At 41.5% G+C, this 25,771-nt stretch overlaps 3 protein-coding genes across 6 annotated transcripts in view; 2 read left to right on the top strand and 1 right to left on the bottom strand.

The window, feature by feature from the left end:
* Positions 1 to 25,771, top strand: part of GTPBP1 (GTP binding protein 1) — a 310,687-nt gene that overhangs the window by 107,745 nt on the left and 177,171 nt on the right. The gene's annotated exons all lie outside the window — the stretch shown is intronic.
* The window catches only part of CBY1 (chibby family member 1, beta catenin antagonist), a 628,117-nt gene that overhangs the window by 491,325 nt on the left and 111,021 nt on the right, over positions 1 to 25,771 (top strand). The window lies entirely within an intron of this gene.
* The window catches only part of DMC1 (DNA meiotic recombinase 1), a 52,178-nt gene that overhangs the window by 22,687 nt on the left and 3,720 nt on the right, over positions 1 to 25,771 (bottom strand). Inside the window, exons 4-8 of the mRNA XM_050806336.1 lie at positions 25,545 to 25,691; positions 21,195 to 21,277; positions 13,686 to 13,738; positions 11,344 to 11,385; positions 8,616 to 8,688 (exon numbers count right to left, since the gene is read on the bottom strand). Of these exons, the coding sequence (XP_050662293.1) occupies positions 8,616 to 8,688; positions 11,344 to 11,385; positions 13,686 to 13,738; positions 21,195 to 21,277; positions 25,545 to 25,691 (398 nt within the window). The remainder of the gene's footprint in view (positions 1 to 8,615; positions 8,689 to 11,343; positions 11,386 to 13,685; positions 13,739 to 21,194; positions 21,278 to 25,544; positions 25,692 to 25,771) is intronic.

The following is a 25,771-nucleotide window of genomic DNA, read 5'->3' as shown; positions in this document are numbered from 1 at the left end:
GTCTTGAAGCATGACAAGTTAACGAAGGAATTCTTAACAGTACCTGTTTAGGATTAAACGAGTTTTATTGGGGGTCTGAAGAACTCCCCAGGTCTCCACAAACAAGTTATTGGGGGTCTGAAGGAACTCCCCAAACCTCCATGATTTAGCAGGAGACAAGATAAGGGCAATCACTCCAGCACCTGGACCCATTTAGATTAAGTAAATTTACTGAGGCTCCAGAGGAAGGTCTTTAGGATTCAGATCTTATAGATTAAAAGAAGTTAATCACTTATATCTTTTTTACAAATTTTATTTTATTTTTTTGAGATAGAGTCTCGCTCTGTTGCTCAGGCTGGAGTCTAGTGGCACAATCTCGGCTAACTGCAACCTCTGCCTCCCAGGTTCAAGTGATTCTCTTGCCTCAGAATCCTGACTAGCTGGGACTATAGGCGTGTGCCACAATGCCCGGCTTATTTTTGTATTTTTAGTAGAGACAAGGTTTCGCCATGTTGGCCAGGATGGTCTTCAACTCCTGACTTCAAGTGATCCGCCCACCTTGGCCTCCCAAAGTGACTTATGTCTTTAGATGAATGCACACTCACAAGTAAATATATAGCTGAGAAGGTATATAAGCTCGGGAAGACTTTGTAATTTTGAGTTGGTCTGATGTTATTTTCCAGGTCTTCTCCCTGTAAACAGTTACAGAAACAAAAACTCCCTCCTTTCCCAGTTCATCTGCATCTCATCATCGGGCCACAAGAATAAGCAGCCTGATCCTCGGTTTGGTCTGAGAACAATGTGAACAGGGGTATAAAAATTGGGCTTAAATCCTCAACAAAATACTAGCAAACCAATTCAACAATACATTAAACAGATCATTCATCATGACCAATTGGGATTCATCTCAGGGATGCAAAGATGGTTCAACATACACAAATCAATGTGATATATCATATCAACAGAATGGACAAAAAACATATGATCATTTCAATTGATGCTGAAAAAAGCATTTGATAAAATTCAACATTCCTTTATGATTAAAAATAAACCTCAAAAAATTGGGCATAGAAGGAACATAACTGAACATAAAAGCCATATACAAGAGACCCACAGCTAGTATCATACTGGATGGGAAAAAACTGAAAGTCTTTCCTCTAAGATCTGGAACAAGTATGCCCACTTTCACCACTGTTATTCAACATAGTACTTGAAGTCCTAGCTAGAGCAATCAGACAAGAGAAATAAATAAAGGGCATCCAGATCGAAAAGGAAGAAGTCAAATTATCCTTGTTTGCCTATAATAAGATCTTATATTTGGAAAAATCCAGACTTCACCAAAAAACTGTTAGAACTGATAAACAAATTTAGTAAAGTTGCAGGATACAAAATCAACATACAAAAATCATTAGAATTTCTAAATACCAACAGGGAACAATCTGAAAAAGAAATTTAAAAATTAATCCCATTTACAATAGCTATGAATAAAATTAAATACCTAGAAATTAACTTAACCAAAGAAGTGAAGGATCTCTACAATGAAAACTATAAAACATTGATGAAACAAATTGAAGAGGACACACAAAAACCAGAAAGATATTCCATGTTCATGAGTTGGAAGAATCAATACTGTTAAACTGTCCATACTACGCAAAGCAATCTACAGAGTCAATGCAATTCCTATCAAAATACCAATGACATTCTTCAGCAAAATAGAAAAACAATCCCAAAATTTATATGGAATCGCAAAAGACCCAGAATAGCCAAAGCTATCTTGAGCAAAAAGAACAAAACTAAAGGAATCACATAACTTGACTTCAAATTATACTATAGAGCTATAGTATCCAAAACAGCATGGTATGGGCATAAAAACGGACACATAGACCAATGGAACAGAGGATAACACCCAGAAACAAATCCAAACACCTACAGTGAACTCATTTTCGACAAAGGTGCCAATAACATTGGAGAAAGGACAGTCTCTTCAGTAAATGGTGCTGGGAAAATGGGATATTCATATGCAGATGAATGAAATTAGACATCTATCTCTCATCATATACAAAAATCAAATAAAAATGGATTAAAGACTTAAATCTAAGACCTTGAACTACAAAACTACTAAAAGGAAGCATTGGGGAAACTCTATAGGACATTGGACTGGGTAAAGAAAGATTTCTTGAGTAATACTACACAAGCACAGGCAACTGTGGATATAAAAAATTCCTCTTGAAAGGTTTTAGCCTGTAAATTGTTAAGTACAATGAGCTTTGAGATCCTCTCCAAGGAACCGATGTATCAATATGTTCAGCTCCCCTGTTCTTTGTTCTCCATTTTAAAGTTTAACTGCCTTGTTCTTCTTGCTTTCTTGCTCCTAGTTTCAGTAAACAACCTTTTCCACCAGTTCTAATCAGTAGTTCACATCAGTTCCCCTGGTCACCTGCTCTGTCCTGAGTCACCCCTGGTCACCTGCTCTGGCGTGAATCACCTTTAGTCACCTGTTCCTAACCATCCTTCCCGCCAAACTACTCACTCCACCACTCCGACTCATACCCCTGCTCTCTTTAGAATAGCCAATTGGGGCCGGGCATGGTGGCTCACGCCTGTAATCCCAGCACTTTGGGAGGCCGAGATGGGCGGATCACGAGGTCAGGAGATTGAGACCATCCTGGCTAACACAGTGAAACCCTGTCTCTACTAAAAATACAAAAATTAGCCAGGCGTGATGGCGGGCGCCTGTAGTCCCAGCTACACAGGAGGCTGAGGCAGGAGAATGGAGTGAACCCAGGAGGCGGAGCTTGCACTGAGTGGAGATCGTGCCACTGCACTCCAGCCTGGGCAACAGAGCGAGACTCCGTCTCAAAACAAAACAAAACAAAAAAACAATAGCCAATAGGAATTCGCTTAGACTCTGCAGTCCAATCTTAGCCAACAGGGGCATGACACAGCAGTAGGGGCTATCTGAGTCAGGAATAAAAACCCCTTCCCCTCCCTTGTTCAGGTGTGCTCTCACCATTGCTTCATCAGTGAGTCACACCCTTTTATAGAAGTAAAATTGCCTTGCTGAGAAAATATTTCCAAACTATCCATCTGACAAGGGATTAATAACCAGAATATATAAAAAGTTCAAACAACTCTCTATAGGGAAAAAAAATTTAATAATCTTATTTAAAAATGGGCAAAATATCTGAAAAGCATTTCTCAAAAGAAGTGTGAAAGGAAAATATCTTGGGTCCCCAAAATCACTAAGGAAAACTCAAACTGGAAACTGCTTATGGCAAACCTGCCTTTCATTCTATTCAAAGTCACTCCTCTGCTCACTGAGATAGATGCATATCTGATTGCCTCCTTTGGAAAGGCTAATCAGAAACTCAAAAGAATGCAACCATTTGTGTCTCACCTATCTGTGACATGGAAGCCCACTCCCCACTTTGCTTAGAGTCTTCCTGTCTTTGCTTCAAGTTGTCCCACCTTTCCAGACTGAACCATTGTTCTTCTTACATATACTGATAGATGTCTCATGTCTCCCTAAAATGTGTAGAACCAAGCTGTGCCCCAACCACCTCGGGCACATGTCGTCAGGACTTCCTGAGGCTGTGTCATGGGTGCATCCTCAACCTTGGCAAAATAAACTTTCTTTTTTTTTTTTGAGATGGATTCTTGCTCTGTTGCCAGGCTGAAGTCCAGTGGCACAATCTCGGCTCACTGCAACCTCCCTCTCCTGGGATCAAGTGATTACAAAATCCTGCCTCAGCCTCCTGAGTAGCTGGGACTACAGGCACATGCCACCATTCCCGGCTAATTTTTTTTTTTTTGTATTTTAGTAGAGACAGGGTTTCACCATGGTGGCCAGGATGGTCTCGATCTCCTGACCTTGTGATCTGCCTACCTTGGCCTCCCAAAGTGCTGGGATTACAGGTGTGAGCCACTGCACCTGGCCACAAAATAAACTTTCTAAACTATCTGAGACCTGTCTCAGATTTTCTGGGTTCACAGAAGACATACAAACGGCAAATAGCTATATGAAAAGGTACTCAATGTCATTGATCATCAGAGAAATGCAAATCAAAACTACAATGAAACATCATCTCACCCCAGTTAATATGGCTTTTATAAAAAAGACAGGGAAAAACAAAACCAGGCATGGTGGGTTATGCCTATAATCCCAGCACTTCGGGAAGCCCAGGTGAGAGGATCACTAGAGCTCAGGAGTTGGAGACAAACCTGGGCAACATGATAAGACCCTGTCTCTACCAAAAAGATACAAAAATTAGCTGGGCATGGTGGCACATGCCTGTAGTCCCAGTTACTTGGGAGGCTGAGGTGGGAGGATCACTTGAGTCCTGGATGTCGAGGGCAGCAGTGATCCATGATCATGTCACTGCACTCCAGCCTGGGCGACAGAGCAAGTCCCTGTCTCAAAAACAAAACAAAACAAAACAATTTAAAATGAAAAAACTTGGGCTTATGCTGAAGGGAAGTTCAGATCGTTTATAAATATTTATTAACCAATTATCATATGGAATTAATTACCATATTAACCAATTACCAAGGTAAAGCATTATGGAGGATATAAGGAGTCCTAAGACAACCTATGCCCTAGGTAAATTTAAAACATAATTAAGGAGGCAAAATATAAACATATAAAAAGAAAAATATCAAGAGACAGCAGTGTAAGTATGAGACACCCAAAGAATGAGAACATTCCGATATGGCCCTTGCCACAGTGCCCTGCACCCCCATCCAGCTGTTCTTCTCCACTCTCTCTTGCATATGACTTAACTCCTAACTATTCCTATTGTTCTTAATAAAATCCAATTGCAGGTCGGGCATGGCGACTCACGCCTGTAATCCCAGCACTTTGGGAGGCTGAGGTGGGCGGATCACCTGAAGTCGGGAGTTCTATACCAGCCTGACCAACATGGAGAGACCCTGTCTCTACTAAAAATACAAAATTAGCAGGGCGTGGTAGCGTGCACCTGCAATTGCAGCTACTCGGGAGGCTGAGGCAGGAGAATCGCTTGAACCCGGGAGGTGGAGGTTGTGGTGAGCCAAGATCGTGCCATTGGCCTGGGCAACAAGAGTGAAACTCCGTCTTGGGAAAAAAGAAAATCCAAATTGCCCAAACAGTGGCTGCTAATCTGCAAGAACAATTCTTTCCTCTCTGAGAGGAGAATCATCCTTAATCAATTGTTTCTGAAACCGGCTGAACTCCAGCTGAGCCCCCTATTAAAGCCCTGTACAACATTTCACCTTCCTTCCCCAAGTTAAAAGGCTCTTTCAGAGTCTTCTCATGCCTGGCATTTCTGAAAAGGGACTTCTGCAAACAGTTGTCTGTTTTGTTTTCGAAGTGAGTATTTTAGATAGTAAATTCTATAATAGGTCAAGAAGGACAATATTTTCTAAATTGAGTTATTAGGGAAGATTAGAAAAAGCAGACCTTGAAATGAGAGCCTTAAATGATTTGTATGATTCAGAAAGACTGTGAAATGGGGATGCAAGGAGCAAATACCCAAGAAGATAGAAATATACTATGCAAAGTTCTCTGTGACCAGCCAAATTAACAGCCAAAAGTAAGAGCAAAATAAAGGCACTTTCAGACATATTAAGGTTCAAAGTTTACCACCTGGATTATATTTCTGAAAGAAATACTTAAATATTATAGCAAAACAAAAATACAGGAAAGAATAACATTTGGGATGCAAGAAACCATAATGAACAAAGAAAACAAAAATCTTTATAGTTAAATCTAAATAACTGCTGATGTACAATGTTTTTAGATTTTTTTTTCTTTTGGTAGAGACAGAGTCTTGCTATGTTGCCCAGGTGAATCATGAACTCCTGGCCTCAAATGATCCTCCTGCCTCAGCCTTCCAAGTAGCTGGGATTTATAGCCACCACACCCGGCTAATTTAAAATTTTTTTCATAGAGACACTATGTTGCCCAGGCTGGTCTGTGAATTCCTGGCCTCAAGTGATCCTCCTGCCTTGGCCTCCTGAAGTTCTGGGATTACTGGAGAAAGACCAGACATATGTGCAAATTTTGATAACAAAGCATGTTTACAGGCAATGGGATGGACTAAAACGGATTCATCTCTTTGCCTCTAATAGTGACAATGGTGAGTAACGAGCTTGGAGAGGCAGGCTGGGGCTTCACTGTGAATGGCCTTACAAACGTGCATAGGTCTTCTTTGTTATTAAAAATAATTTCCTCTGAATACCTCCTCAAACTAGTATGTTTTTTCTTCCTTTCTTTTTTTATTGAGATGGAGTTTTGCTCTTGTTGCCCAGGCTAGAGTGCAATGGCACGATCTCGGCTCACCACAACCTCCGCCTCCCGGTTCAAGTGATTCTCCTGCCTCAGCCTCCTGAGTAGCTGGGATTACAGGCATGTGCCACCACGCCTGGCTAATTTTGTATTTTTAGTAGAGACGGGGTTTCTCCATGTTGATCAGGTTGGTCTCGAACTCCTGACCTCAGGTGATTCACCTGCCTCGGCCTCCCAAAGTGCTGGGATTACAGGCGTGAGCCACTGTGCCAAGCCGTCTTCCTTTCATTGGTCAATTTCATACTGCCTCCTTCCCTTATTGTTTATTTACATAAAGCTTCTATCACCTCACCCTACGGCAAATGTTTGCTTGAACTCCTAATTTTGAACTTCAGTGATCTTTCTCAGGCTGTATCCTTAAAATCCATGTGTGTGTAACATTGCTGACAACTCTTTTCGTCTTGAAACTTTCCTTTTGCTTGACTTTTACAACCAGATTTCCTTCTACTTCCTCTGTCTTTGGATTCCTCATTTTAGTCCTCTTCCTAAATATAAACATACCTCAAAGTTATGTTCTCCATTCTCCTCTCTTCTCTCTCTATAAGTTCTCTTTCCCACTTGGTTAATTCGTCCATATCTCTGGGCCTACCCCTTTCTCAAGCTGAATTCAATATTTCCAGCTGCCATCTGGATATCCTCATGTACATCATATTCAATACATTAAAATGACGGCTGGGTGCAGTGGCTCATGCCTGTAATCTCAGTACTTTGGGAGGCCAAGGTAGGCAGATCGCTTGAGCCCAGGAGTTGGAGATCACCCTGGGCAACCTGGTGAAACCTGGTCTCTACAAAAGATTAAAAAAAAAATTAGCCAGGTGTGGTGGTGTGTGTCTGTAGTTCCAGCTACTCAGAAGGCTGAAGTGGGAGGATCACTTGACCCTGGGAGTTCGAGTCTGCAATGAGTGTAATTGGGCCACTGCACTCCAGTCTGGGGAACAGAGCAAGACCTTGTCTCAAAAAAAGAAAAAAAATTAGGCCCGGTGTGATGGTTCACACCTGTAATTCCAGCACTTTGGGAGGCCAAGGTGGGTGGATCACTTGAGGTCAGGAGTTTGAAACCATCCTGGCCAACATGGCGAAACTCCATCTCTACTAAAAACACAAAAATTAGCCAGGTGTGGAGGTGCACATTTGTAAACTTAGCTACTTGGGAAGCTGAGGTTGCAGTGAGTCGAGACTGCACCACTGCATTTCAGCCTGGGTGATGGAGAAAGACTCTGTCTCAAAAAAAAAAAAGTAAAATTAGTATATTAAAATGAAACATCACCTTTTCTCTGAAACATGATCTTTCCAGTTCTATTGTTAGCATTGCATAACTATTCTCCCAGTATCTAGACAAAAAACCTGAGCGATTTCTCAAACCTCTCTTTCCTTTGTCTACCACCTATAGCCATCAAGTCCTATCAATTTTCCTCTCTAATACTTCTTTTACTTTTCTTTTTATTCTTACCACTTCCAACCTAGATCAAGTTCTCATTACTTGCCTAGAATATTGCTAAAGTATCCAATTTACACCTACCATCTTGTTTCAAAGCCTTTCATGTCTAAGATCCCAATCATCTTTCTAGCCCATATCCTGGAATACCTTATACTTTAATTAAACTGCAATTCTTTCTGTAACCCAAACAGGTTCTGCCTGTTTTCCCTATGAACTTTCACCCCCTTCACACCTTTCCCTTCATTTGGGACCATGACTTTCAGTGAGTCAATAATCTTTCAGCCAGGCGCAGTGGCTCACCCCTGTAATCCCAGCACTGTGGGAGGCCAAGGCGGGCAGATCACCTGAGGTCAGGGGTTCCAGACCAGCCTGGCCAACATGGCAAAACCCCATCTCTACTAAAAATACAAAAAAATTAGCCAGGTGTGGTGACACATACCTGTAATCCCAGCTACTCGGTAGGCTGAGGCAGGAGAATTGCTTAAACCCGAGAGATGCAGGTTGCAGTGAGCCGAGATCGCCCCACTGGACCCCAGCCTAGGCGACAGAGAGAGACTACGTCTCAAAACAAAAAAAAACAAAAAACTTCTAACTATTGAGCAAAATCTTTAGAGAAGTAAGAGAATTCAAAATGAAGATGACATAATTTCCTCTCATGTATTTGTTTTGTCTCATAAACCCATATGAAGAAGTGAAACCTCATTAAATAAAAAGTGATTTGAGAACTTAACCAGTAATTGTTTTCCCTTTAGTTTGTCTCATTACTACTGGTTTACTGGATGACTACAAAGATGGTATATCTCAGACAAACTCTTTAGTGGTAATATTCCTATATCACAATATTATGTTAGCAACTTTAAATAAAAAGGTTACAAAGTATTTTCTGTATCAATGAAGATAATCTTTCCTCCTGGGTAGCCACCAGCTCCTGGAAGTTGAGCTGTCACTAGGAAGCAATTAAAAATTTATATTAATAAGAGTGAATAAACTTTGTACAAATGACTATATAAATACACATGGAATCTGCTGTTGCAACTCTTTAGTACATTTTACAAAGAGTCATGATCCTTTCGTTTCTAAACATGTTATATTTTCATATTACTTAACCAGTGGTGAAATTATAAGTATTCTGCCAGCATAGCCATAATTCTACAAATAATTTCACTATCTTTCACAATGGAAGATATTCGTGAAAGTTAGTTCTCCCACAGAATGGAAATAAAATTTAAATATTACTAACTTTCTTTTTTATTTTTCTTTTATTTATTTATTTTTTTTGAGATGGAGTCTAGCTCTGTTGCCAGGTTGGAGTGCAGTGGCTCAATCTCGGCTCACTGCAATCTCCGCCTCCCGGGTTCAAGCAATTCTCCTGCCTCAGCTTCCCAAGCAGCTGGGTCTACAGGTACGCGCTGCCACGCCCAGCTAATTTTTGTACTTTTAGTAGAGATGGGGTTTCACCATGTTGGCCAGTATGGTCTCAATCTTCTGACCTCATGATCTGCCCACCTTGGCCTCCCAAAGTGCTGGTATTACAGGCTTGAGCCACCATGGCCAACCTACTAACTTTCTTTCTACAAGAAATAGTCACAAATATGGCCGGGCGTGGTGGCTTGTGACTGTAATTCCAGCACTTTGGGAGGCCAAGGTGGGTAGATCATTTGAGGTCAAGGGTTCGAGACCAGCCTGACCAACATGGTGAAACCCTGTCTCTACTAAAAATACAAAAATTAGCCGGGTGTGGTGGTGCATGCCTGTAATCCCAGCTACTCTGGAGGCTGAGGCAGGAGAATTGCTTGAACCCGGGAGGCAGAGGTTGCAGTGAGCTGAGATCATGCCACAGCACTCTAGCCTGGGTGACAGAGCAAGACTCTGTCTCAAAAAAAAAAAAAAAAAAAAAAAAAAAGAAAGAAATAGTCACAAATAGGCATGGTGAAACCCCGTCTCTACTGAAAATACAAAAAAATTTTAAAAAGCCGGGTATGGTGGTGCATGCCTGTAATCCCAGCTACTCAGGAGGCTAAGGCAGGAGAAAAGCTTGAACCCGGGAGGCGGAGGTTGCAGTGAGCCGAGATCACGCCACTGCACTCCAGCCTGGGTTACAGAGCGAGACTCCGTCTCAAAAAAAAAAAAAAAAAAAAAGAAATAGTCACAAATATAATTTATGCTATATAACTAATTTAAGTTACCTTTCAATTAATGTATGTCAAATTTTAAAAATGCATTTACTTTTTTTTTTTTGAGACAGATCTCACTTTGTCACCCAGGCTGGAATGCAGTGGCACGATCTTGGCCCACTGCACCCTCCACCTCCCAGGTTCAAGTGATTCTCCCACCTCAGCCTCCCCAGTAGCTGGGATTACAGGCACGTGCAACCAGGCCCAGCTAATTTTTGTATTTTTTGGTAGAGACGGGGTTTCACCATGTTGACCAGGCTGGTCTCAAACTCCTGACTTCGGGAGATCCTACTGCCTCAGCCTCCAACTCCTGACTTCAGGAGATCCTCCTGCCTTGGCCTCCCAAAGTGCTGGGATTACAGGTGTGAGCCACCATGCTCAACTGCAATCACTTTTTATGTAGTAGTAGTTAACATTAAGGAGCTACTTTATACCAGGTATATACATTATTTCATTTACTTTTCAAAACAATCCTAAGATTGGGCACTATCATTATTTGAATTTTATTGGTGGGGGAAATTAGAGAAGTAGAGTAACTTGCCCAAGGTAACACAGCTACTAGTGATAGAACCAGGACTGAAGTCAGGCATTTTGATTCCAGAACTCCTTTCTTTTTTTTTCTTTTTTTTTTTTTTGAGACGGAGTCTCGCTCTGTCGCCCAGGCTGGAGTGCAGTGGCCGAATCTCAGCTCACTGCAAGCTCCGCCTCCCAGGTTTATGCCATTCTCCTGCCTCAGCCTCCCGAGTAGCTGGGACTACAGGCGCCCGCCACCTCGCCCGGCTAGTTTTTTGTATTTTTTTAGTAGAGACGGGGTTTCACCGTGCTAGCCAGGATGGTCTCGATCTCCTGACCTCGTGATCCGCCCGTCTTGGCCTCCCAAAGTGCTGGGATTACAGGCTTGAGCCACCGCGCCCGGCCCAGAACTCCTTTCTTAACCACTTTGCCAAGTTCCTTCTCCATAGCCCAAAGAAATGCACAGTAGTGTATTTGTGGAAAAGGAGATACCTTTGGTTATTTTGTTTAAAACAATTTTGTTTTTAAGTCTCTCTTAGGGCCAACTTTACACCACGGAAAGTGAAAGATTCTAGGACTCAATAGATTTTGTGTCACTCTTCTAAAAAAGATATAGAAAAGATGGAATGGGAAAAATTGAGACAGTGTACTCCTCACCAACACATTCATATACCCATTCAACGTCTCTCTATTTCTACTCAGGTGTCCATAGTGTAGCAAATACATCACCTCAAGGATCACACATTCAAAGACCAGCTGTATAACCACGGGCAGTTTACTTAATCTGCCTATGTTTTAGTTTCCTTGCAAGTATGTTCAGATTATATGAGATTATTTAGAGTATCAGGCACATAGTAGATGTTTGAGAAATAATAGCTATGATTATTATTGTTATTGTTGTTATATATCCTTACCACAGAGGGTATGAGAGAGCTGGGTTTTTCCAGTACGAAATTCTGTGAAATACAGAAAAAAAAGATTTAAAAAATGCGTAATTTCTAGATATTTTCATAAAGAATAAAACATGGCCTCAGAGTATTACTGTTTTCTTTTTCTTTTCCAACTGACACATCTTACTTATAAAGTATCTCGGGTGTTATTTTTTATTTTTTTTTTGAGACAGAGTCTCGCTCTGTCACTCAGGCTGGAGTGCAGTGGCACGATCTTGGCTCACTGCAACCTCCGCCTCCCGGGTTCAAGCGATTCTCCTGACTCAGCCTCCTGAGTAGCTGGGATTACAGGTGCCTGTCACCACGCCTGGCTAGTTTTTGTATTTTTAGTAGAGATGGGGTTTCACCATATTGGCCAGGCTGGTCTCAAACTCCTGAACTCAGGTGATCCGCCCACCTCAGCCTCCCAAAGTGCTGGGATTACAGGCGTGAGCCTGTATTTGTTTAATATAAATTAATTTAAACCAAGTTTTCCTTAGTTGTATAAATTAAAGTTTAAGACCCTACCACATGGGGTAAAGTGCAGTGACTCACACCTGTAATCCCAGCACTTTGGGAGGATGAGATGAATGGATCACTTGGGGTCAGGAATTCGAGACCAGCCTGGCAAACCCCATCTCTACCAAATATAAAACAATTAGCTGGGCATGGTGGCTCATGCCTGTAATCCTAGCACTTTGGGAGGCCAAGGCGGGCAGACTGCATGAACTCAGGAGTTTGAGACCAGCCTGGGCAACATGGTAAAACGCCATCTCTAGTAAAACATAAATAATTACCTGGGTGTGGTGGCGTGCACCTGTAGTCCCAGCTACTTGGGAGGCTGAGGCAGGAGAACTGCTTGAACCTAGGAGGCAGAGGTTGCAGTGAGCCGAGATCAGGCCACTGCACTCCAGCCTGGGCGACAGAGTGAGACTCCACCTCCAAAAAAAAAAAAAAAAAAATTTAGCCAGGCATGGTGGCAGGTGCCTGTAATCCCAGTTACTCAGGAAGCTGAGGCAGAATTGCTTGAACCCAGGAGGCAGAGGTTGCAGTGAGTCAAAATGGCACCACTGCACTCCAGCCTGGGAGACAGAGCAAGACTCCATCTCCAAATAAATAAATAAATAAAGTAAAATACCCTACCACAGGAAAGAAAGCCTGGGGCTCCCCTACTGAACTGAGGTCCTCAAAGGGGAGCTGAAGTAGTCTCAAATTGGGGCCATCCCCTAGTTACCAGCAAAAGCAAATTCTTTCTGGAGGAAAACTTTCCTACTTACCAGTCCAGGTCCATTGAACTCTCATAGATTAAAATCAAACAATAAGCTCAGAAACACCAATAAATACAGAAGAAGGTAAGCCACTAAGATGAGTCAACAGAAATAATGAAAACCAGATTTAGTGCCCAAGTCAACAGAAAAAAACAACAAAAAACAGATTTACTTATCCAAGGATAGCAAATACTGGAATTCCCAGATGTGACACACAGTGTAGCTATGCGTGAATTGCTTTTTAAAAATAGACAATAGGATAGGTGCAGTGGCTCACGCCTGTAATCTCAGTACTTTGGGAGCTCAAGGTGGAAGGAATGCTTGAGTCCAGGAGTTCAAGAGCATTTTGGGCAACATAACGAGACCTTGTATCTATTATTTTTTTAAAAAAGATAGAAGATATAATCGGGGAAGAGAGAATCTAGTCTCTATGTTCATGGAACATTATTGCCTATAAATAAAATCAGCCTCATTATTCAATTACCTTTTGAACAAATAAGTGAAAAAAATCTATTATTGGCTCAGTGGCTCACGCCTGTAATCCCAGCACTTTGGGAGGCCAAGGCGGGTGGATCACGAGGTCAGGAGATCAAGACCATCCTGACTAACACAGTGAAACCCCATCTCTACTAAAAACACAAAAAAATTATCCGGGCGTGGTGGTGGGCGCCTGTAGTCCCAGCTACTCGGGAGGCTGAGGCAGGAGAATGGCGTGAACCCAGGAGGCGGAGCTTGCAGTGAGCCAAGATCGCACCACTATACTCCAGCCTGGGCCTGGGCGACAGAGCGAGATGCCATCCAAAAAAAGAAAAAAAAAAAATCTATTATCTTCTATAAGAATCACAAAAGATGAAAAATGTCGATAAGAACCATCTGTTAATGTTGGTATATATTTTCGTTGCAGTACAGAATGATCTCACATTATGATAATTGAGATTTTATAATTTCCAAAATAGTTACAATTTATTGTTGGTTGTTTAATTATATGTGTATGTATACACATAGATGTGTGTGTGTGTGTATAAAATTTCATTTAACAAAATATTTGGTTCTACCTACCTCCAAAAGCTTCTGTAATTGCCATGCTTTCAATTCCACCTCCTAGCAACTTACTAGAAATAGAAAGAAAGCATTAGTAACAGGAACAGAAATAGAAATATTAAGGGAGGAGAAAGTATTCATATCATTAGTATCCTTCCTATCTATCTATCTATCTATCTATCTATCTATCTATCTATCTATTCTATCATCTACCTATCTATCTATTCTATCATCTACCTATCTATCTACAGAACATGAACAGCAATTCTTGGCTGAACAAATAGCATGCCACTTGCTCAGATCACAGGTTCTATTGTGTACAGGCAAGTGGATCAGCAAAACAAATGATAAACCCTATTGTTCTTACTTCAATAGTGAATGGGGCCTGGGAATACTGCATGCTGTAGGCTTAACAAATAATAATAAAAAAATTCTTTTAAGAAAAAAATTTAAAAATAGTAAATGTGTCAGCAAGGCCTTGTGTCTTACTAGTCTTTAGAATCGAATTGAGTTACAGATCATCTTAGTTATTATTATTATTTATTATTACTATTATTTTTTGAGATGGAGTCTTGCTCTGTCACCGAGGCTGGAGTGCAGTGGCATGATCTTGGCTCACTGCAGCCTCCGCCTACCAGGTTCAAGAGATTCTCCTGCCTCAGCCTTACAAGTAGCTGGGATTACAGGTGCCTGCCACCACGCCCGGCTAATTTTTGTATTTTTAGTAGAAACGGGTTTCACCATATTGGCCAGGTTGGTCTCTAAGTCCTGACCTCAGGTGATCCACCTGCCTTGGCCTCCCAAAGTGCTGGGATTACAGGCATAAGCCACCATGTCTGGCCCATCTTAGTTATTAATTGGGTATTTAATATTGTGCTGGAACTATGTTTCTAAAGTCAATTGAATTTTCAATGTTTTTTCTTTTTCTTTTTTGAGACAGGATCTTGTTCTGTAGCCTGACACAGGGCTAATTTTTTATTTTTTGTATGGCTGGGGTCTTGCTATGTTGCCCAGGCTGGTCTCAAACTCCTGAGGCTCAAGAGATCTGCCCACCTTAGCCTTCCAAAGTACTGGGATTATAGACATGAGCCATCATGCCCAGCTTCAATTTTTAATATACTGGAAAACATATGAAAAACAGGTATTAGGAAAATCCAGTGATTGTCATTATGGTCAGGTTATCTCACATAAACTAAATTTTATGGAGAACCTGTCAGAATAGTAAATGTTCAAAAATGTTGTACGTAATGCTAGCAGTTAGAAGAATAACTGTCAGATTTTGACAGCATATATTTAATTGGTAACCCAATGTTGTAGTGCATTTAAAGTTCTGAATATGAAAAGGCCTAAATTTAAGTCATGATCACATTCATTCATTAAATGCAACACATATCAATTGTGTTAATTGTGCTAAGACCTGGTAGGGGCACTTTAAAAACCTTGTACGTAGTCTCTATTAGTATGACTTTTTGGGATATGATCACAGGTCAGACAAAAATTTAAGATATATAGATAATCCAATAGATTTACATTTACATAGTTTAAGAGAGCAATTTAAATGTAAATTTAAACAATGTTGGAAGTTATCCACAAATTTAGTGAGGGCTGCAGACTTCAATGAGGAAAAGAAAAATCTAGATAGTGACCTGCACAACTTAAATCTAAAGGACATGGGCTAAGCGATCAACCCATTTGGAGGGAATACACTTGGAGATCTCACAGGCCCAGCAACTATTTTTTTTTCTTCAACTTTTACTTTAAATTCAGGGGTACATGTGCCAGATGTGCAGGTTTATTACATAGGTAAACTTGTGCCACGGTGGTGGGGCTAGCAACTATTGAGAAAAATTACCCTGGAAAGCTATGGAAAAGCTCTGGAAAACCCCAGACATAATTTCTTGTTGATATGTAATCTCAATCAGCTGAAAAGGTAACCCCAAAATTTACCTGTGAGGATAACCCAAATTATTTGGGATAACACAACTGTTTCCTTTTTGAGACTCAGGAAAAATTAGAATTAAGTATAGAAATAGTGTTTTTTAAATACAGGGAGATTTAAAAATAGAGACACAAATCAAACACACAGATTACTATTTTCATATTAAATTTGGCAATATGGGCATGGTGGCTCATGTCTGTAATCTCAGCACTTTGGGAGGCCGAGGCAGGTGGATCGCTTGAGCCGGAGAGTTCAAGACCAGCCTGGATAACATGGCGAAATCCAGTCTCTACAAAAAATACAAAAATTAGCCAGGCATGGTGGCCTGTGCCTGCAGTCCCAGCTACTCAGGAAACTGAAGTGGGAGACCTCACGTGGAGCCCAGAGAGGTCAAGGCTGCAGTGAGCCATGATGGAGCCACTGCATTTTAGCCTGGGTGACAGAGTGAGACCTTGTCTCAAAAAATAAAATAGAATATAAATAAATAAATAAATAAATTTGGTAATAACCTGTGCATATTTGCTATTTGAGACCTTTTAACATTTAAGATAATTTGACCTTTTTGTAATGGATTGGCCTCTGACTGATTAAATGGTACATTCCTGCAATTTTCAAGTGGATTACTAATTTTATAAACAGTATTTGAACGTTTAAGGGTGCCTACAACTCACTATACTTCTAAATTTATTTGAGTCACAAAAGATATTTAGGTAATTGGGAAGATTTTGCTGTTAATAATTAGACAAAGTTCTTTTTTTTTTTCCTTTTTTCTTTTGAGACAGAGTCTCGCTTTGTGGCCCAGGCTGGAGTGCAGTGGCGCAATCTTGGCTCACTGCAACCTCTGCCTCCTGGGTTCAAGCAATTCTCTGCATCAGCCTCCCGAATAGCTGGGATTACAGGCACCCACCACCATGCCCGGCTGATTTTTGTATTTTTAGTAGAGATGGGGTTTTGCCATCTTGGCCAGGCTGGTCTTGAACTCCTGACCTTGTGATCCACCCGCCTCAGCCTCCCAAAGTGCTGGGATTACAGGCGTGAGCAACCACACCTGGCCGACAAATAAAGTTCTTAGAGAAAATACAATACACTAAATGTATGAACATAATTAAAATGTCTAAGATAATTTAGTTAATCTTGTTATAAAAGCTCCCTTAAAATGTGATAGATTTATAAAGGGACTTAAAGCTTAAGGAAAAATGTGTAATATTTTAATTAATTAAATATTAATTTTAAAAAACCTAGCTCCTGGCTGGGCCTGGTGGCTTACACCTGTAATCCCAGTAGTTTGGGAGGCCAAGGTGGGTGGATCATCTGGGTCAGGAGTTCGAGGCCTGCCTGGCCAACATGGTGAAACTCTGTCTCTACTAACAATACAAAAATTAGCCGGGTGTGGTGGCACACGCCTGTAGTCCCAGCCACTCAGGAGGCTGAGGCAGAAGAATCCCAGGAGGGATTCTACCGGGGAAACCCGGGAGGCAGAGGTTGCAGTGAGCTGAGATCGCACCACTGCACTCCAGCCTGGGCGAGAGAGCAAGACTCTGTCTCAAAAACAAACATACAACAAAAAAAACCTAGCTCCTGAATGATCTTTTCTGTTCTCAAGAGCAAACATCAAGGGCACCAGAAAACTCACAATGACAGTAATTATTTCTTTAGCCCAGTGGTTCTTAGACCACCATGTGGTAGAGTGACTAGAGAAAATCAAGTTGTCATTTGAATCAAGTGTTTTGTTGATCAACCTCATTTTGACCAATTTGCCTAGGGGTAGGATTTCCCCAAGACTATTCCTTAACTTTACTTGAAAAAAGGGTCTGTGATTTTAAAAGTCTGGGACGATGCCGGGTTAAACAGATGTTTTCTTTTTCTTTTTCTTTTTGAGACTGAGTCTCACTCTATTGCCCAGGCTGGAGTGCAGTGGCATGATCTTGGCTCACTATAATCTCCTTCTCCCGGGTTCAAGCGATTTTCCTGCCTCAGCCTCCCGAGTAGCTGCAACCACAGGCACAAGCCACCACGCTTGGCTAATTTTCTTTTCTTTTCTTTTTTTTTTTTTTGAGATAGAGTTTCGCTCTTGTTGCCCAGACTAGAGTGCAATGGTGCAATCTTGGCTCACCACAACCTCTGCCTCCTGGTTTCAAGCAATTCTCCTGCCTTAGCCTCCCGAGTGGCTGGGATTACAGGCGTGCACCACCATGCCTGGCTAATTTTTTGTATTTTTAGTAGAGACGGGGTTTCTCCATGTTGATCAGGCTGGTCTCGAACTCCTGACCTCAGGTGATCCACCCGCCTCGGCCTCCCAAACTGCTGGGATTAAAGGTGTGAGCCACTGCGCCCAGCCATTTTTTTTTTGTATTTTTAGTAGAGACAGGGTTTCACCATGTTGGCCAGGCTAGTCTAGAACTCCTGACCTAAGATGATTTGCCCATCTTGGCCTCCCAAAGTGCTGAGATTACAGGCGTGGGCCACCGTGCCCTGCCCAAACAGCTGTTTTGTATCACTGCAGGATTTCACAGGCTAGTGTGCACTGCGAATCTTCAAGAAGAATATATAGTATACAGTACTTCTTAAACTTATTCACTATTTGTTTATTCATTCATTCAGTCATTCAACAAATATTTATTGCACACCTAGTTTATGCCAGAGACTGTTTTGTGCACTTGGGATAAAGTAGAGAACAAAAGAGACGAAATTTTTTCTCTCACGAAGTTTACAATCTAGTGGGAGATGAGATAATAAACACAAATAGGCCAGGCACTGTTAGCTCACACCTGTAATCCCAGCACTTTGGGAGGCTGAAGCGGGTGGATCACGGGATCAGGAGTTCAAGACCAGCCTGGCCAAGATGCTGAAACCCTGTCTCTACTAAAAGTACAAAAATTGGCTGGGCATGGTGGTGGGCACCTGTAATCCCAGATACTCGGGAGGCTGAGGCAGGAGAATCGCTTGAACCTGGGCAGCGGAGGTTGCAATGAGCTGAGATTGCGCCACTGCACTCCAGCCTGGGTGACAGAGCAAGACTCCATCTCAAAAAAAAAAATTAAATAAAAAATAAAAAATAAACACAAAAATGTAAAATATGTGGTACGTCAGATGTTATTAAATGGTATGGATAAAAATAAGGCCAGGAAAGGGGATAAGGAAGACAGAGTATGAAAGTGAGGAGGTTATATTGTCAAATAAAGTGATCAGAGAAGTTCTCATTGAGACGTGGACATTTTTGCAAAGACCTGAAAGAGATGACAGCAAGCCATGTAGATCCAAGAGGAAAGAGTATGGTAGGCAGAGGCAACACAAAGTGCAAAGGCCCTGATGCAGAAGTGTATCTGACATGTTCTGGGAATCGCAAAGAAGTCACTATGGCTGGTATGTAGAAAACTAGAAAAGTGAAATATTAGAGATTGGAGAGGACTTCAGCTTTTTTTCTGAGTGAGAGGGGGAATCATTAGGGTGTTATGAGCCACTGCACTGCAGCCTAACGTATGTTTTAAAATGACCATTCTGGCTCTTTTGTGAATTAAAAAAAACAGTAGGGGCAAGGTCTCAAGGAGGGAGGTTAATTAGAGGTTATTATAATAATCCAGGGGAGGCCGGGTGCGGTGGCTCAAGCCTGTAATCCCAGCACTTTGGGAGGCCGAGACGGGCGGATCACGAGGTCAGGAGATTGAGACCATCCTGGCTAACACGGTGAAACCCTGTCTCTACTAAAAAATACAAAAAAACTAGCCGGGCGAGGTGGCGGGTGCCTGTAGTCCCAGCTACTCGGGAGGCTGAGGCAGGAGAATGGTGTAAACTGGGGAGGCGGAGCTTGCAGTGAGCTGAGATCTGGCCACTGCACCCCAGCCTGGGCGACAGAGCGAGACTCCATCTCAGAAAATAAAAAAATAAAAAAAAATAATCCAGGGGAGATATTAATAGGTGGTAGTTTAGTCCAATGAGGTAACAGTAGAGGTGGTAAGAAATAGTTGAATTATATTCTCACTCTATCTGTGTACACACACACATATACACATAAAATAATATATATTATATATTAATCTTTTATTACAGAAAATATTAAGCATAAACAAATGTAGACAAAAACAATATAATGAACTATCATGTCTATCACTCAGCTTCAACAATTGTCAACTATGAACTCAGGGTAAATCTTTTTTCATATAGACGGCTAACCATTTACCTCCCTTCCCATATTATTTTAAGCATATACTAAGTAACATATCATTTCTTTATAAATATTTCAGTATGTATCCCTAAGAGATGAAGACTCTCATCTTTAACAACCATATTCCCACTATCACACTTAAAAATTTAGTAATTCCTTAAAATTTTTTTTTTCCAGACAAGGTTTCTCTGTGCATCACCAAGGCTAGAGTGCACTGGCAAGATCGTGGCTTACTAGAGCCTCAACCTCTACCTCCTGGGCTCAAGCAAGCCTTCCATCTAAGACTCCTGAGTAGTTAGAACTACAGGTGTGAACTTTTTTTTTTCTTTTTGTAGAGACAAGGTCTCACTTTGTTGCTAGGATGATCTCAAGAGATCCCCTCCCCACCTCCAGCCTTGGCCTCCCAAGGTGCAGGGATTACAGGTGTCACCAACTGCACCCGGCCAGGTGATAGGTCTTTTAAATCTCTTTAATCTATAGGTCTTCTCCCTGACTCCATCTCTTTTTTCCTCCTTGTAATATATTTGTTGAGGAAACTAAGAGGTTTGTTCTGACTAAATATATTTTGAAAGTAGAACAGACATGATTTGTTAATGGGTTAGAGTTAGGGTGTGTGAGAGAAAAAAGATGTCAAGAATAACACCCAGGTTTTAGGTCAGAGGATCAGGAAAGAGATATATCTAAGATGAGGGAGCCTTTGGGAGAAGTAGATTTGGGGCAAAGGTCAGAAGTTTGATTTTTGGACCTGTGAAGTCTGAGCTATCAATTAGATATTCAAGTGGAGGTATATTTGACTATGAAATCCTTTTTTTCTTAATGTATCTTGTGAGTCCAGGGTTTTGATGAATACTTAGAGGAAATACTGCTTTTGTTCTAATTGCTCTTGGGCACGGCTATAACATATGAAACGCTAATTCTTTCTAGTAAGGGAGGGAGAAAAAACCCCACATTTTAGTAAACTTGCATTGAGAAGATGATGATATGTCTTGGGAATCATAAAACAGTAAATAAAAAGGGATATTAAAACTTCTGCAGAAAAGCAAAAATAACTGCATTATTTCTTAAATATTTAATCTAACAACTGCTTTTTGAGTAAAATCAAAATTTGCAATGAAACCTCCTTCATCAATGGAGAAGGAAAGTAAATGAAAAACTGATTTTTAAAAGTGGTTTGAGATTAATATTGGCTGATTCAGAAACTAGATTTTGGGTCTGAATTTCTTGTAAGACATTTAATCTTGCTCCTCCAAGCAGTCTGGAATTTTTTGATAGCATTTAGAAAAAAAAAAAAACCACACACACACACCCAAACTTCAAATGAAGAAGCTACTTCTACTACTTATAGTAGAAATAACCAGAAAGAGGAAAAGAAACATGGTATTCCAAAGACTATGCTTAGTGGTTATAAAAAATGTAAGATACACACTCAAATTCCTGGCTCCCGGTGGTGATATGGAAAACCATTTTCCTCTTTTCACTATACTCAAATGCAGTCAAGAATCCTGGTTCCTACAGAAAGATAAAACGAAATGTTCAAAAAGGGTTTAAAGATGATGGTTTTATTTTCAAATGTTGCCCAAAATGATATACTCAATTATTAAGATATCATTTGGTATAAGCTGCAGTTCACTTGTCCTTGAAGGCAGTACAAGATTATGGTTAGGAACACAGGCTTTAGAGCTGCCCTTTCTAGGTTCAAATCATGTCTCTAATAGTTATTAGTTGTATGATATGGAGTAAACTACTTAATCTTGCTGTACTTCAGCTTCCTCTTTTGAGTCAAACAGATATAACAGTGTTTCTTCAAAGAGTAGCTGTGAAAATTAAATTTTATATATATATATATATATATATTTTTTCTTTTTCTGGGGGGGACTGAGTCTCGCTCTATTGCCCAGGCTGGAGTGCAGTGGCACTGTCTTGGATCACTGCAATCTCTGCCTCCCAGGTTCAAGCAATTCTCCTGCCTCAGCCTGCCGAGTAGCTGAGATTACAGGCGCCCGCCATCACACCCAGCTAATTTTTATATTTTTAGTAGAGCCAGGGTTTCACCATGTTGGCCAGGCTGGTCTCGAACTCCTGACCTCAGGTGATCCACCCGCCTCAGCCTCCCAAAGTGCTGGGATTACAGGCATGAGCCACTGCACCCGCCCTTAAGTTTTATACATACATATATATATATATATATATATATATATTTTTTTTTTTTTTTTTTTTTTTTTTTTTTTTTTTTTGAGACGGAGTTTCACTCTTGTTGCCCAGGCTGGAGTGCAATGGTGCGATCTCAGCTCACTACAACCACCACCTCCCAGGTTCAAGTAATTCTCCTGCCTCAGCCTCCCAAGTAGCTGGGATTACAGGCACTTGCCACCATGCCCGGCTAATTTTTTGTATTTTTAGTAGAGATGGGGTTTCACAATGTTGGCCAGGGCGGTCTCAAACTCCTGACCTCAGGTGATCCACCCGCCTCGGCCTCCTAAAGTGCTGGGATTACAGGCATGAGCCACCATGCCCAGCCAAATGAGATATAATTATGGCATAAAGCAGAGGGTATTTTACTAACAATTCACTTTTTTTTTTCATTCAACAGAATCATTTTTTTCCAGCTGTAGAAGTTTCAAGGGGCACAGAAATTCCAGTTTTCATTATTCTTGAGACAACATTTTTCACATGGTAGATATAGTACTTATTGACTGATTAGAAAGGTATAGCTGATGCAGTGGAGGACTAGTGAAAATGGGTACCTATGTAGTCTAATGGGTGTCCCTCTTTGTTGTTTTATACTATGACTGTGGTTCTCAAACTTTGGAGAACTAGGAGAATGGGGACAGCCAAGCCCAGGTCCTATCCTACTTCAGTGAGCCAAGTCTGGGCTTCTGTTTTCTTTATTAGCCACACCAGGTGATTCTGATACACATCAATGTTTAGAACCACTGTACTATGAAATTAACTTCCTTCCTTTCTCTCCTCTCTCTCTTTCTGTCTCTCTCTCTAAATCTCTTTCTCTATCTCTAAGAATAAACAACTGGGTGCAGTGGCTCACACCTGTAATCCCAGCACTATGAGACACTGAGGCGGGAACTGCTTGATGCCAGCAGTTCAAGACCAGCCTGGGCAACATAGCAAGATCCCATCTCCACAAAAATTTTAAAAAATTAGCTGGACATGGTAGCATGTGCCTGTAGTCCCAGCTACTCAGGAGGCTGACGTGGGAGGATCGCTTGAGCCTGGGAGGTCAAGGCCTCAGTGAACTGTGATTGAGAAACTGTACTCCAGCCTGGGCGACAGAGTGAGACCTTGTCTCAAAAATAAATGAATAAATGAATAAATAAAGCTGGGCACAGTGGCATATTCCTGTAGTCCCATGTACTTCAGAAGCAGAGGCAGGAAGATCACTTGAACCCAGGAGTTCAAGCCCAGACTGGGCAACATAGTGAGATACCCTTCTCTTTCTCTTTTTTTTTTCTTTTTGGGACAGTCTCGCTGTGTTGCTCAGGCTGGAGTGTAGTGGTACAATCTTGGCTCACTGCAACCTCTGCCTCTCGGTTTCAAGCAATTCTCCTGTCTCAGCCTCCCAAGTAGCTGGGACTATAGGCAACTGCCATCATGCCTGGCTAATTTTTGTATTTTTAGGAGAGATGGGGTTTCACTATGTTTCCCGACTAATTTTTGTATTTTTAGTAAAGATAGGGTTTCACTATGTTGACCACTATGTTAGTCTTGAACTCCTGACCTCATGATCCACCTGCCTCGGCCTCCCAAAGTGCTGGGATTACAGGTGTAAGCCACTGTACCTGGCCCGATCCCTTCTCTTAAAAAATAAAAATAAAAAAGGATAAATAGTTTAAGCTAAGAAAGGAGAAGATTCTTGGTGCAGTAGTGGGTGCTTGAGAAGGAGAGAGGTTCTTTTCTTTGGTAATAAGATTTAATTTCCAAAAAAAACAACTCTAATTTCATAGAGCAGTTTCCCAAACCCTGGGTACTGCTCCAGGGCTTTCTTAAACACCCTGGCAGTTGTGGAATTCACTTGTGGGTACACTGCCTGAGTGTACTCAGAAGCTAGAGCAACTGAGCTGGGTTCCGAGTAATTCAGTTCGGTTGGGTCCTCTCCAAGTTCAGGATCACACTGCCAGTTGCATCACTCTCCTGCCTTGACTGCCTCTGAAGAAGGAAACCAAATGGCTGTTGGTGAAGAGAGCTTCTCAGACTCGCTGGGAATGAGACCCTCATATACCAATAGAGAAATGGAGAGGCCTGCTCTTAAATGAAGAGGAAGACTTAGTGACTACCTTTCTTTGCTTTCCTATTTCAAGAGCTGGTACCTCTGGTGGTTTCCAAAAGCTCTACATAAAAGCTTGGGTCAAAGGTATATATATGTTTTTGTCTGGTAGCCTGGCAGTTGCAAAGGCCCCTCACAGCCAGTGAGCCCTGCTAGAAAGTAGTAAGGTAGGAGGTGGGATTTGACTCCAGAGGTGGGGCTCAGACACCAGACCAAATTGAGAACTAGCTAAAACAAGGTCCAGGGCAGAAGCAGCTTTCCATAAGACATGCCCACCAATGTGCCATGTCAGTTTACCATTGCTATGGCAACACCTGGAAGTTACTGCCCCTTTCCATGGCAATGACCCAATGGCCCAGAAATTACCACTCTTTTCCTAGAAACTTATGCATAGACTGCCCCTTAATTTGCATGTAATTAAAAGTGGGTATAACTATAATGGCAAAACTGCCTCTGAGCTGCTACTTCTGGGCACACTGCCTATGGGGTCGCCCTGCTCTGCAAGGAGCAGTATCTCTGCTGTGCTGTACTGGGCTACTTCAACAAAAGTTACTGTCCAACACCACTGGCTCACTTTTGGGCAAAGCCAAGAACCCTCCCAGGTTAAGCCCCAGTTTGGGGGCTCACCTGCCCTATATCAGTACGGGTTAGCTTAGCTCAGCTGCTTCAGTGAGCACATTCATATCTATCTCAACTGCACATATATAGATCCAACCACCGTTGGTCTTTTTCTAACCCAATGCTCTCTTATCAATTGGCTAGATATCAATCTCCTATACCAGGAGAGAGCAGCTTCTTTGGTACTGAGTGCTTCACAACAGCCATAGGTATGATATTTGAGGAGACAAGACAAAACTGAGGAGGAGGAAGGTAAAAAATAAAAATGAAGGCCAAGCACAGTGGCTCATGCCTATAATCCCAGCACTTTGGGAGGCCGGGGCAGACAGATCACAAGGTCAGGAGATCGAGACCATCTTGGCCAACATGGTAAAACCTCGTCTCTACTAAAAATACAAAAATTAGCTAGGCGTGGTGGTGTGTGCCTGTAGTCCCAGCTACTCACGAGGCTGAGGCAGGAGAATCGCTTGAACCCCAGAGGTAGAGGTTGCAGTGAGCCGAGATCACGCCACTGCACTCAGGCCTGGCGACAGAGCGAGACTCTGTCTCAAAAAAAAAAAAAAAAAAAAAAAAAAAAAGGGAAAGGAGAAGGAAAGGCAGAGACAGCCAGAAAAAGGAATATAAAGGGAGACAAAAAAGTTTTGGCAAAAATAATTACCTTCATTAGTGTTCCAGGTCTCTTAATCCCTACCTTCATCTTTCAGAAATCAATTGCTCTTGCTTTGAAACTGAATTGATAAAAAGTTAACATTGGGAGTATAACATATTGTGATCTACAGGAACTCAGTTCCCACAATAATTTCTAGTTTTCATGAGAAAGCCTATAAAGATTCACAAGGCCCTTCTAAGCTAAAACAGCAAAGAATGGATTTTGCTTACAATTAGTTTGTTCGCTGCCTCTTTAATCTTGTCTACTTTGGCTTCTGAGAGTCCTTTGACATTGCATAGAGCTCTTCTTGTTGTCATCTGTATACCTTTGATGGTACAGATTCCTACTGATTTCAGTTTCTTAATGTCAGCCACGTTCTGTAAATTAAAGAATGGGCACAGCAGATTGCTAAGATGCCAGCCTGAAAGGCTCCCATACTATGTCATGTGTTTCTGTG

Source organism: Macaca thibetana, chromosome 10 (assembly GCF_024542745.1).
Source record: "Macaca thibetana thibetana isolate TM-01 chromosome 10, ASM2454274v1, whole genome shotgun sequence".
NCBI lineage: Eukaryota > Metazoa > Chordata > Mammalia > Primates > Cercopithecidae > Macaca > Macaca thibetana.
The sequence above is the reverse complement of the archived record's forward strand: the minus strand, read 5'-3'. Positions and strand labels throughout refer to the sequence as shown.